This window comes from Neodiprion lecontei, chromosome 1 (genome assembly GCF_021901455.1).
Source record: "Neodiprion lecontei isolate iyNeoLeco1 chromosome 1, iyNeoLeco1.1, whole genome shotgun sequence".
Lineage (NCBI taxonomy): Eukaryota > Metazoa > Arthropoda > Insecta > Hymenoptera > Diprionidae > Neodiprion > Neodiprion lecontei.
Genome location: NC_060260.1, coordinates 20,167,512 through 20,184,836, shown reverse-complemented (window position 1 = coordinate 20,184,836; position 17,325 = coordinate 20,167,512). Strand labels below are relative to the sequence as shown.

The 17,325-nt window shown below is 37.6% G+C and overlaps 1 protein-coding gene across 1 annotated transcript in view; it reads right to left on the bottom strand.

Annotated features, from left to right (window-relative positions):
- The window catches only part of LOC107222579 (sodium/hydrogen exchanger 8), a 54,251-nt gene extending 44,923 nt beyond the window's left edge, over positions 1 to 9,328 (bottom strand). Inside the window, exon 1 of the mRNA XM_046736751.1 lies at positions 7,810 to 9,328. Coding sequence (XP_046592707.1) covers positions 7,810 to 9,190 — 1,381 coding nt within the window. The 5' untranslated portion in view covers positions 9,191 to 9,328. The remainder of the gene's footprint in view (positions 1 to 7,809) is intronic.
- Between the last annotated feature and the right edge of the window lie 7,997 nt (positions 9,329 to 17,325).

The following is a 17,325-nucleotide window of genomic DNA, read 5'->3' as shown; positions in this document are numbered from 1 at the left end:
CAGATAGGCAATCGCTAGGAATCGCTGGAAATCTCATTGATTCAGGCGTTTCGAAAATCGCGAAATCACAATAAATCGATTCCTTTCGGAAATCGATGAACCACGGAATAAGCGAGTGAGCAGCCCCTCGCCTAGTACAATCGATTAAAATATTTAAAAAAATGCCTTTTCGTTTAGTGGGTTGCCCAACTTCACATAGGTCGATAATAGCATTAAATAGTTCGTGGAAAAGAGGAACTCAGATGTACCTAATTCACCTTTCTCGGTGAAATCTTTTTTCTACTCGGCAAGAATGTCGAGTTCCTCAATGCCAATTTTTGTTATACGTCCCCAGTACACTGCCAAATACGCTGTAAAATTTACGGCAAAATTAAAGGTGTCATATTCAGAGAAAGAAAATAATTTCCATTTCTTTTTGTGCTGATTATAGCCCTTCCGGTGCCATAAAAAATATAGCATATGTTGCATTTAATTATAGTTTATGTAACAACAAAACTTTTTTGTATCAAACTTTTTTTGTCCAACTTTTATCTTCCATGATATACGGGTTGAAAAAAAAACCATTCCTGAAACGAATAAGTTTAAAAATCTAAAAAAAAATCACAGAGAGTACCTTTAAGTAGTACTATTATATAACCAGATGGAACAGATATGGAACAGATCCGAGTGGATGAAAAAACAGTGGCTAAATTGGCGGAGACCGCCCGAAATACTAAACAAATTGGTACGAATTGACGGATTTGCGTGCTTTCAGGATACTTGAATACTTGCAAAGCCGACGGGGTAATTTTGGCTCCAAGTGAAGTACCCCTAATTTTCGAGCAATTAAATTGAAATAATTTGGTGCTGTCTCGGAAAATTTGGTGCTCTTAAAATATCGTATCATCGATTTTTATTTTTAACCTCTCGCAGCGGAAATTCGATAAGGATGATTCGGCTCACGAAAAAAGTACCCCTAATTTTTTAGCAATCGAACTAAAATAGTTTGGTATGCTCTGAGTAAAATATCGAGTCGATTATTTTTATTTTCAAACCCTCGCAACTGAAAATCGAGAGGGATTATTTGGCTCACGAGTAAATTACCCTCAATTTTCGAGCAACCGAATTCACATAGTTTGGTATGCTCCGAAAATATCCGGTTGTCGAATTTCATTTGTGAAAATGCTTCCACCAATTAATCCAATTAATACTATTATTACAGCAAGTCACAGTTACTGGTTTGTGTAAATTTCGAGTACAACAAATAAAACCTGGCCTCTTTCTTATTCATTTGTGTTCTAATCAAAACACAGGGTCGAATCTATAGGTAGTGAAACGTCATTCCCGCAGATTTCATGGAACTATCAGATATGTAATTTTTTTTTTGAGGCTTCACCAAATTATTACAATTCGAATGCTCGAAAATAAGGGGTACTTCATGCCGCAGCTGAACCATCCCTGCCCAGTTTCAGCTGCTAGGAGGTGAAACTAAAAACTAATGATTTGATATTTTGAGAAAATTAATTTTGTCGATACAATACCAAACTATTTGAATTCGATTGGTGGAGAATTAGAGGTACTTCACTCATGAGCCGAACCATACCTCGCGAGTTTCAGTTGCGAAGGGTTGAAAATAAAAATCGACGGCTTGATATTCTAAGTGCACCAAATTATATCAATTCGGTTCCTCGGAAATTAGGGTGACTTTACTCGTGAAGCGAATCATGCCTCTCGAATTTCAGTTGCGAGGGGTTCAAACTAAAAATCGATGATTCGATATTTTAAGAGCACTAAATTATTTCAATTTGACTGCACGAAAATTAGAGGCACTTTACTCGTAAGCCAAACGATCCCTCTCGAGATTTAGCTGCTCGGAGTTGAAAATCAAAATCAACGACTTGATATTTTAAGAGGACCAAAATTACCAAAACAGTTCCAAATTATTTGAGTTTAATTGCTCGAACATTAGGGGTTCTTCAGTCGTGACCCAAAACATCTCCGTCGGGTTTTCGCCCTGAGGGAGTGCGGATAAATATGCAAGTATCCTGAGAGCAGGGAAATGGTGAATTCGTACCAGTTTATTCAACTTTCATCCCTCCGAAAATTGGGGCTCTCTTATTGCAACAAAAACAACCTTAAATAATGTCAATTTTCAAGGTTTGTGACAGTCTGATTCGAATATTTTCATTGATTTTTTTCTGGCGTTCTACTTTGTTGCTGACTAATATTACATTAAATGTCATTTGCCCATATTCATCTTCGTATCTAAGGGGTGGATTTTTATATTGAGGGTTGGTCGAATTATGTTGCTTGAACATATTGTATTAAACATGTATCAACAAAGAATGTTTTTTGTCCAATATTTGTAGTGGTACGAAGTGTGCTTATTTTGTATTTGAGGCTTGAGCGTGCTTTTTTCTCTCGAGCGATAGTTGGTTCAAATTCGCACTTATGTATTCTCGAAACACCAAAAAACCATCAAATTTCCATCGCATCCTCGTTCCGATATTTAATCGCATTCGGGAAAAAATATTGCGATCGGTCGTGCTTTACATAAGGTTAGGTTAATCACGGATGTCTCGGAAAGGGTTGGAGCACTAAAATGGTGGTTGGAGTACAATAATAGCACCAAATTAGAGTGTTGGTCTCATTTCGAAAAAATGATGAGGTCAGTGCAGGCTTAGAGACATATGAAAGCGGCGAAACGGCCCTATTGAGAGATTGCACTGAATAGTATATTGTGTTATAAGTGCGAATAGCGGATGGTTTCTGGTGAGTGTGAGCGGCAAAATCGAGTGCCTCATTTATACGAATACGAGATCTGTAATCGCACGAGTCTAGTGTAAACACAGCATGCGCCAAGACCTTAGAGCATAGGGACATGGAGGAACCCTGGGTGTATTCCGCCAGGGAACTGTGGCAGTCCAGTAATAGTATATTTTGAATTTTCTAACTAGTGGTTGGTACTATTTACTGCCAAAGTGTTCCACCGTGCTGGACAGTAAACAAGTGTTATTGTCGTTAGAATAGCCTCTCGAACAAATCCGAAATAAATATAATTTATTGTGATCTTTTACAATTCAAATATAATCATTATCTTTATAGACAATTTTTTGTGAGAATGTTTCAGTGTTCCGTTTTAATAATTTACAAAAATAAATCAAGTAACCTAATTCTTACTTAACAAACTTAACCTAATTTATAATTATTGCTGCACGTCAAAATATTGAGGAATTCCACTTCATTTTTATACTCAGGAAATTATTATGGATAACGCAGAAGTATTCACAATCGTAGATCATTTTTTCACCTCATCTAGTAGTAGTGATAGTGACGATATAAATGATATATTTTATTTTAATCTTCACCCGAAATTGAAGATCAAATCCGTCACTGTTACTGCCCAGCACGGTGGAACACTTTGGCAGTAAATGACCAGTAAATAGTACCAACCACTAGTTAGAAAATTCAAAATATACTATTACTGGACTGCCATAGTTCCCTGGCGGAATACATCCCCTTTCGTGTAAGTGAAAACGGCATAGAGAGGGAAGTAATAAGACTAGTTTCTTACGGTGTCTAACTATCTAATTTTACTACGTCCCTCTCTCTCTCTTCAGCTCGAACACTTTTTCGGCATCGATTCTTCTTCCATGTTTATAGGTATGCTGTCAGCCCTAAGCAAAGATGAGTGTGGTAAACACATGAGTTTAACATCGCCCATCCACACGTGTGACACCACTTTGCTAACACCTGCGTAGGAAAGTTTGATTTCAGAAGCAAACGAATGTAATATAATAATTTACAAAAAATAGATCAAGGGCACTTGAGAGAACCAGAGCCATAGACCCGTCTTACTGAATCCCAAACTAATCGCGCTAACTTCAGGTTGAACCCATGAATCATTTTAGGTGCGTAAAGGCCATGCGTAATATTAAGTTATTGCAAAATGCGCATGCGTCAAGAAAGCCTTAGTGTGTAAAATTCAGTAATTACTTCAATGCCGCTGGGAGCGTGTTAGTGAGAAAAATTAAAGCAGATTGGATGTTTATTGAATGGCATATGAGGAGCCGGTGAAAATCCAGAATTGTAAATACAGCACGAAGTATATGGATATATAAATATTATGGAATCTAAAATGTAGAATAATAGTAATGAACAGAGCCACAAAATGGACGAGTACATAAATATTATAAAATAGAGAGACGTAAAACATGCGTGATGAACCGAGCCACGAAGTGGACGTATACATGTACAAAAACATTATAAAATATAGAAACGAAGGTTGATCTTTACAGTAATCGAAATGCAATATCTGGCTTACGCCACGTAAGGCGTAAGAGTTTTATATTTTAAATATGAAAAGCACTTTAGTCTCTTCGAAGTAGATTACATATTGGTAGGGTTAGAGGAAATCGGAATTTCAATTTATCGTCAAGCTAGTTAAATTTTATTATATATGTTTTGGCGTCTATAATCAGATGAGCGTATGCTTGGGCGGACGAGGCGATGTTTCTTTTTGGCACGTATCATCGTATTCTATACAAGAGCGTGGTGGTCGTAAGCTCATTGTTGCGTAATGCCCTACTGGAGATTTTTATCGTCGTCACCTGACAAACGAGTTCGTGGTGCCTGTGCTCGAAAATGAGAAAGCTCAACTAGCAAATAGCGGGTGATACCAGATCCCAATGGTTTATGAAACCGCAGTGGAATTTTGCGCAATAGAAGCTGGCTACTATCGTCAAGTTTGATGAATATGAAGGGTCCTGTGAATTTATTAATATTTTTTCATTTTGTTGGATAATAGTATATTGGGTTGCAACTGTTACAAGTGCGAACATTAGTCGATTTTTGCGCGTGTGAAGTTTGCGGCTCAAGCCGAAAACGAGAGTAATATACCATTGGGTAACAAGTGTGGAAAGTAGGCGATTTCTGACGAATGTGAAATTTGCAGCGTGAGTTGAAAGCAAGTATTGCGTCCACACAAAGCGAGTCCGGAATTAGTGGCACAAACAGAAGACGAGTGCTGTAATCACATCAGTCAAACACATGCTATTTCTCGCAACATTTATCAGGAAAGTTTGAGTTGAGAAGCATCGAAGGCATAACTGACGGCACCTAAAATTGGGATTAGGTAACTTACTCTCAATGACACAGCGCGTGAAATTGATTCGCTCAAAATTGCGCGTGTACTAAAGAAAATCTTGCCTTACTGAAAATGTCCATTTGAGCAAACATCAAATGTTATGAATGAATTCAGCCTGTAATTTTTTACACGATTTGTCTTGTAAATTCCATAAAATATATAAGGAATCACATAATAAAATACATACGGGTGATGTGAGGAAATTAACAAATTTTTATATCCAAGGTAGAATTATAACTAAAAACTCCGATGTATCCACCCTTCAATTTTTAAACCTTTGTAATCATGCGAAATTCACCAGTTTTTAAAAATGTTTTCACGAAGCCAGAGCAGTTTTTCCTATATTTTCGTTTTCCTTTCAGCGGAACTTGGAAGGTTAGGAAATCTTCAAAATCCGATTGATTCAATACGTTGCATTGAAGAGGGATAACGCGCAACTTTTTTTTATCGCGGTGAGCACCCACAGTCAAATGTAGAAATCTCTTCAATACTTGGGCATTTGTCGAACAGTTTTGTGACGATGCCGTATACTACATACAAGTTGCGGCAGAACTTCGTAATACGTAGGCACACAACACACAATTGCAAACATACGCACACATTCAACTCTCAGACCAGAGGTAGTTATCTATACAGTGAGACTACGAAGCATCGCACAAAGAGGAGGCCCCGAGGATAGGATACGGTGTGTAATGTATTCCATCTCATTCTTTTGCAGGTTCAATACTACAGATATATATGTTTGTCTCTTTCTACTTAACGCCTCAAGTTTCCGTGTTACACTTGATTTTACTCCTCATAAAATTTCCGTACCGGGCCTTATAACTCAAATCGTTTCTCAAGGAATAAACTCCAAAAATGCCTTTCCGTTTAGTGGGTTGCCAACTTCACATAGGTCTATTATCGCATTAACTCATTCACATCACATTCTAGCCGATTATCGCTTTAATTCATTCACATCACATTCTTATCGAATATCGCATTAAATAGTTCATGGAAAATAGGAACTCAGATGTACCTCAACTAACCTGTTGTAGTTCCTGTTTTTTTCACTAGAGCGATGGTTGGTTGAAATTCGCACATATGTATTCTTGACGCAGTAAAAAAGCATCAATTTTCTATCGCATCCCCGTTCTGATAATTTAATCGGATTCGGGAAAAAATATTGTGGTCGGTCCAGCTTTACGTAAGGCTAGGTTAACCACGGATGTCTTGGAAAGGGTTGGAGCGCCAAAATGGGGGTTGAAGTACAAAAATAGCATCAAATTTTGATTTTTGTGTCATTGTGATTCCTGTATTCCGTCAATGTAAAAGTTTTTTGTGGTCGGTCCAGCTTTTCGTAAACCTAGGTTGACCACACGTATCTCGAAAGGGGTTAGAGCACCAAAATCGGGGTTAGGACACAAAATTAGCATTAAATGAGTTTTGATATCATTTCGAAAAAATTATGTGGTTGGTCCGGGTTTAGAGACATCTGTTTCATACTCGGTTGTTGTCCCCCATTCCCTGGCCCAAGCTATTCCTTAAAGCACAAGTCTCAATAGGGCCGCGCAAAAAAAATGAAATTTACAAGCTCAAGGATGACTGGCGGTGGGCCTCCGATTCGTGGAAAATCAATTTCCCTCTTGTCCCGTAGCGGCCCTATTCAGAGAAGGCACTATACCTTAAAAAAACAGTGGAATATAAAGATAGTCACAGGTAGCCAGAAACCACAAATTTTTCAATAAGTGTGCACCTAGAAATTACCTTCCGCATACTCTGCAATAAAAAAACCGTTGAAATTCTGGTAAACTTTGTTCAGGTGATTAAAGAATGAACGATAACAATAGCATGACTCGGTCGGTAAGGATATACAACTGCTACACAATTTTAAATCGATTTAAGGATTCAAAGATATTGTAGTTTTTTGTTCTTGATTTATTTAATTCCTTCCCAATTTTTTCGGTAATAAAAAGATTATTACGTACAACATCAAGAATACCTTTCATGATACTATTTAATTAGGTGCATTAAGCTTCGAACAATAACCCCAATTTTCTTGCTTGTCCAGAAAACCTTGAAATTTCGAGTTCAATTCTAATAAAATGGTCTTCTAAATTAACCGCCATTTTGTCAGCAATGAAAACTTTTTTCAGAAAGCTCAGATTTTTTTACATGGTGAAACATGTAATTTTTCTTCTGTAAATTTTATCTCATGAGAGTGCATCGATTTGTGACGTGCTTCAGAAGGATCAATTCAGCAACAAAGTATATCGAAATTTCTTTTCCGCGATTCCTTTTGTAGACAGATTTTCATTGCAAGGACTTTTTTTTGAAGGCTTTTACTTCATATAAGTCGTAATATATACCACACATAATAATCAAATGCAGAGAAGGGGGTGGAGACACACCGATTCCAATCCAGCTGCAGCCATTTAATGAAATCCCACGACTTAGTTACTAAATTTTTAAAAACCCCACTACTTTTAACATTGAGATGGCAAATACCTAAATCTCGAAAAATTTTCATCTTCAACAAGTATCGGTGACATTTATATTCTAAAGTTTAGATTGTGTGTCTTCTGCTTCAATATTCTCATATCACCAGAGTCAATGTAAAGTAGTTGGAACCGATTTTTGCAATGACTTTATTAATGACAGTAGTTTGCAAAGAATTAAGATTTAGTTTTTCGTTTAACTCTCACCTGATAAATGTATTCCTTCTGCAAGTACGTATGGTGCGTAGGTGAAGACCAGCATTAACCCAAATTCAAGGGATGGATTTCTTCTCAAATCAACATGCTTTAGGAGGAGGGCACTAATGAGGGCAAAAACGACGCCAATACCAGCGGAGGCGAAAAACATTAAGCAGAACCTGTTTATTCCCAATATAATTGCTTCGCTAGTGGTAGCTGCGTTATTAGACTCAAGTACAGAAGTTGTTAAAACAATTGAAATAGCGTCATTGAGAATCGACTCGCCAAAAACCAACATGTTGAGAACTGGATCCACATCAAGTGCATGAAAAATGGCAACTGTTGCAACTGGGTCGACAGCAGATATCAGAGAACCAAATGCAAAGCTCTCAACAAAGCTCAGCTTGTAAGCAACTTCAGCAAGGCCAAGAAGATAAATACCGGCACCAATAACGAATGCCGATATGGCAGTACCAACAATGGCAAATACCAAAATGCTACCAATATTTTGGAAGAAGTTTCCCTTGTGCAAATTGTAGCCAGACTCAAATATAATAGGAGGTAAAAGCACAAGGAAAAATGCAGTAGGAGAGAATGCTTCCTCTTTACGCCAATTAGCTATATTTTGATTTGACATTAGATTGATTATCATTCCAATTGCACCACCAAGAAAAACTATAACCACAGATTCTGGCAAGTACTGGAAATTAGTCTGGAGCATTAAATGGATAAGTAAAATTCCAAGAGCTAAGACGCAGAGTACAAAAAATATGGACATTGAACTATTGTGCTCTTCTTCCGCAGAGCCTTTATCTGGTAAAACTGGTTCAACTGATGCGGCAGTTGTTGTACTGGTATTAGTCATATTTGCTGTTTCTGAACTTTGAGCAACCGTCGTGAGGTCCGAGGTTATGTTTATCGAATTTTTATCTGTTCTCGAATTATGTAGCACGGTCGATATAATTGAATTATCTGTGGTGAGAATTCCTGAACGATTATCCAAGGTCTTAGCAATGTCAGAGGCAACGCTCATCTGTACTGTCTTTGTACCAGTTGTTGACAGCTCGGTTGATATGCTGACACGATTGCTGGCTGAGCCAAGTTCGATATCCTGATTACGTGAATCATTTATCTGAGTGTTTGAAGCATGGAGTTTGGGAACATTCAGATTTGGCAGAATACTTTTATCTTCGAGCTTGGGAATGACCGTTGAAGAAAATATATCATCAGTAGTATTCTGCACATTCACATCTTTGAGGTTAAGGTTGTCATCTTCAGGTGATACAAAGTGTGACTTGTGAAATAACAGTAATATTATGAACAGAGTACAACCCATACGGGAAACTCTAATAAATCTAGGATTTCTGTACATTATTTTCTCGTCACACATCACACGAAACCGTAGAAAGTAAAGATTTCCTCTATTAAACTTGAATTTGACATATGCACGACCACCGGTTATATAATATCGCTTTTCACTGGTTGCACTAGAACTACTAGAAATGCTGTGACGACGCAACAGACAACCTCAGGAAGTGAGACACCGAATTTTATCGCGAAGATATAGGGTGTATTCTGAAATATAAGGCTGTGTTCCCATGGGTCAGAATTCACGGATCCGGAACGGAGTCGGAATCTAGGGAGTTTTCCGAGACCCAATCATAGACGTTCTGGTCATTACGTTCCGCGTGCATTGCGGGCATTTGTCACATGTCAATAATGGGTGTGTTCCGATATACACTGCGAGCACTGTAAGGTGTGACGTCAATTTAGTATACTGCAAAGCCGTTCCTTTATAGTTAGCCATGCTGATTACTGTTTAAAACGGAACGCAGTACAGTATACTGTGATCGACATTTTTTGGCGTTACTTTTATTTCATACATAATATTTGTTTCACACTGCAATAAACACAATTTCTTCAAATTTTCCATTTTTGTTCTTAACGGCCGGTATTTTTAAATGACAATATTCAATAATAATAATTATCAATAGTGGAAGCTGTTAAATTTGTGAACGCTATTGATCACGTGATTAAAGCACTGAGAGCACCTTACCTCGAAAACACCAGTGTTCACAGTAGAAAAATGGCGACAATTTATGACGTCATATATTTCCCTAGGATACAGCGACTGTATACTGTCAGTCTATAACGGAACGAATTTCTCCCCAGTAAGAGCACTGATCGCTGTGAGCCGCTGCTTGGAGGGGAGCTGCGAAACGATCGCAGCGCGCGGGGTGGCGAGTAGTGAGTTGAGCCAGCGTGTGTTGTGATAGCATTTTGTATGAGAAACAATATACGGTATGTGGAATTACACTTGTTATGCTGTTAACTGCAAAAATAACGGTAAAACTAGTGATTGTATATTTTACAAGTTTTCAACTGCATCACATAAAATAGTTCAAAATAGGAAACAGCGTAGTTTCTGTGGTTTTCCATCTATTAAGACCGATGAAGATTTATTAGATATTGCTGGAGTGAACTTCCAGAACTTTAATTTTTTATTATCTAAAACTGAAAACCCATCGGAAAGATCTACAATAACAAGAAAACAGAGGCTTTCAATTTTTTTAGTGAAAATAAAAACTGGCCTCACATTTTCAGCCATAGCAATTTTCTTTGGTTTACATCGGTCAACTATCTCCAAGATATTCTTTTCAACTTTACAATATTTGAGTTCGTCAACTGCAAATTTAGTGTTTTGGCCAAGTAGAGCTGCCGTACAGAAGACTATGCCGGAATGTTTTAAACCTCAGTACTCTAATACTCAGGTTATCATAGACTGCACTGAATTCAAGATAGATGTTCCGTCAAGTGTTGACGACCGTATTTACTGTTACTCTCATTATAAGAAAGGTTTTACAGCAAAAGTACTGATTGGAATCACACCATCTGGGTTCATCTGTTTCAAATCGAAAGTTGCTGGCGGTAGAAAAGGTGATTCCCAATTAACTATTGAATCGAATTTCGTAGATTTATTGGAAGATGGTGATGTGGTTTTAGCAGATAAAGGTTTTTCTCAAATCAGATCTATCATTGATGCAAGTGGTAAACGAGTATTTTTTATTATGCCACCATTTTTGGAAAAAAAATCAGAATTTTCGAAAGAAGAAACAGATCTGACTTACAACATCGCAAGAGTTCGAATTCATGTAGAAAGAATTATGCAACGACTTAAAATATATCAAATTTTGTATAAAATTCCAGAAAATTTGTTCTTTTGCATCGATAATATTATTCATGTTATCTGCGTATTAGTAAATTTACAGCCACCAATTTTTTCTAATAAAACAACAACTATCAAGTAGCATAATAAAAACCTTTATTCGTAAAAGGTAGTGGTTTTCATTGTGTATTTATTAATATTATATTGCTACATACTACTGGAGTTTCAACTCGTTATTATTTTCAACTTTTCACTTCACTGTTACAATGGAAATATCACTTATTTGATAATGTTTTGCTGATTTCGATATTTATCAGTATGTCTCTAATGTAAATTAACACGCCGGCTGTTTAGCTTTTGAAACTGCTAGGTGGCGGCACGAGCGAGGCTCACAGCGAATATCGGAACATACCCAATACCAACGGACTACCTTATTTGTGAATCTGTGTGTAAAACCAAGCAAGTACAGTACTGATGAGTATTATCGAGTATTATTAACAATTTGTAGCGGACAATGAATCGTCCTGTTGATCCCGTAAATACATATTTAACAATTGAATAAATTAATAATATTCACAGATTCACTGGGTATTGAGGCGATCCTTTATCGGACCATCAATTTTTCTGTTTTTATCTACACAATTAAATGTAATTAATTGTATTTGTATACAACTGATAACCTATATTCATCCTGTTCTTTTCCATTTCATAAATAATATGGAGATGAATATTAAAGCCGTTTGAGAATCCATTATTACCACTAAATATTATCGAATACAAGAATATTTTATGAGGCAGAAGCTAGCAGCCAAGCGTGCTGACGTTGATGAAAATGAGACATTAAAGCCCAAAAATCGATAAAATTGATTAATGTCATAGAAAAAGCTTTTTACTACTGCACTTTTATACAATTATGGATATGAATTTGTACTGCATAGTCCTATTCGACAGAAATTTGGCATGTTTGACTGCTAATTCTGGCTGCTAGCTTCAGCTTTATGAATATTTTATCCTCCGGCACTAATGAAATATTTGTTTGCCAAGTGTTTATACGTTAATTGCACGGTTGTGTAAGTAAGCGGATTCCGTTGCTGTCAAGTCCTTCCTTCCCATGGACCGGAATTATTAAGAGCGTGTGACTTTGGTACTGTACCTGGTGGAAATTATCAGATGTTAGAGCCTGGAATCGTTCACACAGCTACAGTTAGACTCACATCAGTAGTTTGGGTCACCAATTACCGATAAAGTATTAAAATACACCTGATAATGGTTATTCTATGGCTCTGATCGAACGAACCGAGGAAGGAGTAATTGTTAGATGAAAGATTTAGTTAATTGGCTTACCTTTTGAGAATAATCTGGATATGATGACTTGCAGCGTAGATTAGTGAGAGGATTTAACGGAATGATTGATTGTAATATATTTGGATACTTTGATGAACTTGGATTTATTTTGTAAGTTCAATATTTCAAGTGACAAACAACAGGGTTACTTAGTTGTTAGATCTTGAATTAGTATGACAAAAATGGAGTTGAAAGCTCGCTGGAGTTTTGGACAGAGTAACTTCGTAGGAAAGGTTTAAATGCAAAAGACAAAAGGATTTTACCGCGAGACTGTACCGGGACAAGATAACGAATCTAATGGTAGAAACCAAGAGGACGATTCGATGATCGGTCGCCATTTTTATGGGTATCGATCGTTGCGCAGAACGATCCCCTTCTTTAGCTTTTGTCAACTTCTGCGCACCCTCCCCTTTTTCTAGGAATTAAAATTAGGGCACGACATCTTCGCCGCATGTTCGCCCGTGCTCTTAGCTCTTTAGCTATTACTATATTGCAAGCTTTTTACATATGGTATAATGCTGTGTTGGTGCGGTAGTGTAGGCGTAGGGTCGTTGCGCTGTAATTTTCCACTCTGCGTAGGCTTTGGTGTTGGTGCAGCAAGCCCCCTTGGCCCCTTGGCTACCGTGCTTCTTCCCCCCTTTTCGTGGGCGTTAGGACCTGGGCCAATTTTAGCAGCTATTTCCTAATATGGTGATCGCAGTGCACGTGCGCTAGAGGTGACCCATGTTTCGTGGTGGACGTTAGTGCCGTGTGCACTTTCGGCGTCACGATGCGATGGGTTCTAGTCGTAGTTTACTTCTTAAATATTCTTCCTACCCTGTTCGTAACAAAGTCTATATATTAAGATTACCATATCGGTTACTTGTTGTTTTGTTAGTTTTATAGCGTATAAATATGTAGAATTGCATATGTATTATAATTGATTACTATCGTTATTCACCTGGAGTACAATAGCGATTATTTATGAGACATAGTTTCTATTTGCTCAATATTATTAGGATTGGGCTGCTGCGAGTATTCTTAGGTGTTTGTGTTATAACAATCTTAACAGATTTAGGGTATTTAACAATTTGATAATTCGTAGTTTTAGAGCTGGTTTACATATGTGCTATCGTATATAATTCTCTTCCGTAATTAATAATTCGTATACTGATATAGATCGGCTTGGAAGGTATCAGAACGTTGTTCTTATGTTTGTTGGTTGCCTGTTACTGGGCGTTACCACGTATACATCCTTGAGTTTATTCCTTGGTGTCGTACAATACCTGTAAGAAGCTAGGCATGTGTTTTCTTATGTTTTACCTCAAAACTGGTATAAGCTTTGTTCACTTAAGGGGGGAGCCTGCTGTAGAGGCTTCACAAAATCGATTTTTTCAAGGATTTTTTTGGGAAGGAAAAAAATATCCGGTTGAAACGAAACTTTCAGGTTTTATTGTTATATATTTCAGCAGTCTTTCTGAATTTTTTCATTAAGATATATGTCATATTATGCCTGGTACAAGCATTTCACCGAGGCGTCTCGAGTGTGCATTTGTCGTGCGGCGGGAAAGGTGCAGGTCGCAATTTCCATCTGAAACAAAGAACCCAAAAAAATTTTTACTTCTCAATAGTATAGCTTCTAGTTAAACCAAGAAAATTCAACAAAGAGTGAAAAATTCAACGATTTTTGGCAAATTAAAAAAAAAAATTGTTTTTAAAAAATTAAAAAAAACATCCGTCGTTAATTTTTCAAATTCACCAGTTGTTCAAATTTACGTATTTTCAACAAAACTCTCTCGTAGATTAATGATTTGCACACCCGCATCTCATTTATTAGACGGCATTGCCGTCTTACGGGCTTCTCATCGGAAGCAAAGGATTGAAAGGGTAAACATAACATCTACACACTACAGTCTCCTTACATCGTGCATACAGAGATGAAAATCTCACTCAACACATAAAGTTGGCACATGAAAACAAATTTGAACTCACTGGTTATGAGAGAAATTAATGTCAACAGAGTCAGGGCGGCTAGGTGGTCTAGTGAAGTAAGTCTCCGGTAAAGCATCTCTAGATACCAGGTTCGATTCCTGGCTCCGTCGTTAATTTTTCAAATTCACCAGTTGTTCAAATTTACATATTTTCTAAAAAAAAATTCACTTTAGATTGTTTAAAAAGTGGGTTAATCTTAACTTTCTTAAGGTTTTTTAGGTTCAACTAGAAGAGAATTTAATCCCGAGTACAATGCAATTTGTCTCGTTTCGATAGGACGTTTACTTTTTTCCCTATCTTTCCCGCCAATTAAGAAAAATCGTAAAAATGAAAAACCGAGAAATCGTGCGTCAAAGTTTTCGTCTATAAAAAATCGTAATTTTCTTGAACTTACCGCATTAATATGCTAATCTGCGCTTCCGTGGCTTTCCAGTACGTTCACTTGAAGATTTGCGCACTTTTGGATAGCTCTGCATGATTTCAAGATGTTCACGTGCCGAAAGACAAATCGAAACTGAACCTAAATGCTATGGTAGCTTTGCTCAAACCGACGCAGCCAGTTCATATACCTTGTTGAATAGAAAAGAACAATATGTATTGTATACATTTGAAATTTCGCGCCATAAGATGGCAACAGCAGAATGTGCGTATATACGAGAGTTGTCGCCCTCTCGGAAAAGCGGCATTGTCGCACACTACTTTCTTCTCCTCTGTGCAAGCAAGCATCGTTACGAGACATGCTGTTTTCTATTAAATAAATATCTATATTATTATCACCAATCAGTCCACGCTGTCATATAATATCACCTTTCCCTAACAACAATATTCATTATTATATTCATTGTATTCATTGTTATATCCATTATATTCATTATTATGCGAAAACTGTATTCATTATGCATTGTATTCATGCGAAAATAAATGAATATTTTCACTCTTACATAAGGATGTTTTTTTTCGTCTATGTGAGTCCCTTATTACATACCTAGTACCTATTTTCTACGTCAACTTAGAATATTCTCATTTGTTGAAGGACTATTGCTGAATATTTAAAATTGATAATGCTAAGCTGAACAATTCAAATTATAATTCAAATTCATTATGCGCGCAAATAATGGTTTTCATGAAGTTATCTACAATATTTTCATTATTCTCTACATGAGAAGTTCTTACAGAACAGCTAGCACCACAGTGCGACAAGCACATTTCGCGTGCCACTTTTACCTACCAGTGTCAGGGGGCTGTTCCAAATCCAAGCTACGTAAGTCTAACCTAACCAAGCCACTCCCATGAGTGGAGAAACGGCGTTCTGGAATAACCGCAACCTCAAATATCTGGACGAAGACAACTCAGGTTTGAAACTCCTGGAGATGCCAGAAGTAATCAAAGAGTACTTTGGCACATCGTCGATTGAGGAATAGCCATTGGGCAGCAGAAGAAGAAGAAGCCGAGCTCCCAGGCCTGTATGTGAGACCGTATTTTACAGACAAGAGAAATGGCTGGAATTTGCAAACACCACCGACGCAGGAACACATTTTCAAATCTGTTTGGATCATTTCGACCGGAAGTGCATTTGGAATACTTGATGGAAAAGTTGATATGTGAAATCTATTTTTGACACTGATATCCTATAATGTATCTTGTACACAGGGTGTTGACTGAAGATATATAAAAACTGATAGCCTTATGGGACTTTGCGTGATGGAAAATTGACGAGATAAATTCATCCTCCAACGGCGCCCTCTGCATCCTTTCTTGCACGCGCAACCCAATCCAACAAGCGGTCGTTATGTAGAGGCAACAAGAACTGATCTTACCACCGCTCACCGCGTGTTCCCAGACAATGCAGAATCGAATAATGGGGATAGGGCAGCCGGACCACCTATTATTCTTACACCGTGTGTAAAATAGATAGAGCATGCCGGCTATTTTCCCTTGTCCCCTGTAGCCGGATTCTGCAACTTGTTATCGAGTACTATCGATAACGTTAAGTAGCGACGGTTGTCGCTTGAGGTTCATAAATTTAGCACCCGATGTTAATATAATCGACTGAAAGTAGTTTAGATCGTTTGCGCGTGGCTTGAATATGACGAACTCGCTCTCGTTTGCACGTTTACTCGTTTTTGAGAAAAATGCAAATAAAGTTAGCGTGCTGAATTTCAGCACCCAGTTTTTGAAAATGGCATTATGCGAAAGACTCGTAGAATTTCGGATGCATTGTCCTGTCAATCCTTTGCGCACGTTTGCGCAACCAGCACCGCGAAGTAATTAGGCAGAAAATATCAAAATTACCAGTAAAATTATTATTTCTTATAATTTACAATATTAGACACCAGAATGATTTATTGCGCATGCGCCGGGAGCGGTTCATTTCCGTGCGTTCCAGATTCCAACCGGATAGACCGTAACTATTGTCGTAAATAGCTGAAATAATGCGTCTCAATCAATTTAAATCGTTCACGCGGTTTGCGCGTCACCAAAAACAGAAAAATATCACAATAATTCGTTTGCGCATTAGCGCGGCGTTCAGAAAAAGTGAAATGAACACGGGGTGACGAATTTCAGCACCCGCGCTCTTCAAATATCGATACTGTATATGCTCTAAGACATGAACCCAGTTTGGAAAATTCTAGGCATCTCGTCACTAGAATCGCTTGCGCGTTGTTTGCGCAAATACTATCTGTAACAATTATCCAGCCAATGACAAAGTTGGTCTTATAATGCAGAGCAAAGATAAATTACATAGAGGGGCCAAAAAATTCAGCACATGTTCAGCACCCGTTAATATTATTGACACGTGTTCGTCAGAATTGCGTATGTGTCAACAGAAAGCAGCGCGCTGAATACTGACCACAGTATTACTTCGTGGTACTGACCAAATGGAAGAGTGTGGGCCTAACCCATAAGTATCGTGACAAAAATTTCATTTTATTGTGAAACGGGTTCATTAACAATACAACTACACTCAGCAACAAAATTAACGGTGCACCCGTCACTCGGCGAAATAATACCGATTTTCAAACTGCTGTAACTCTATGAAAAAA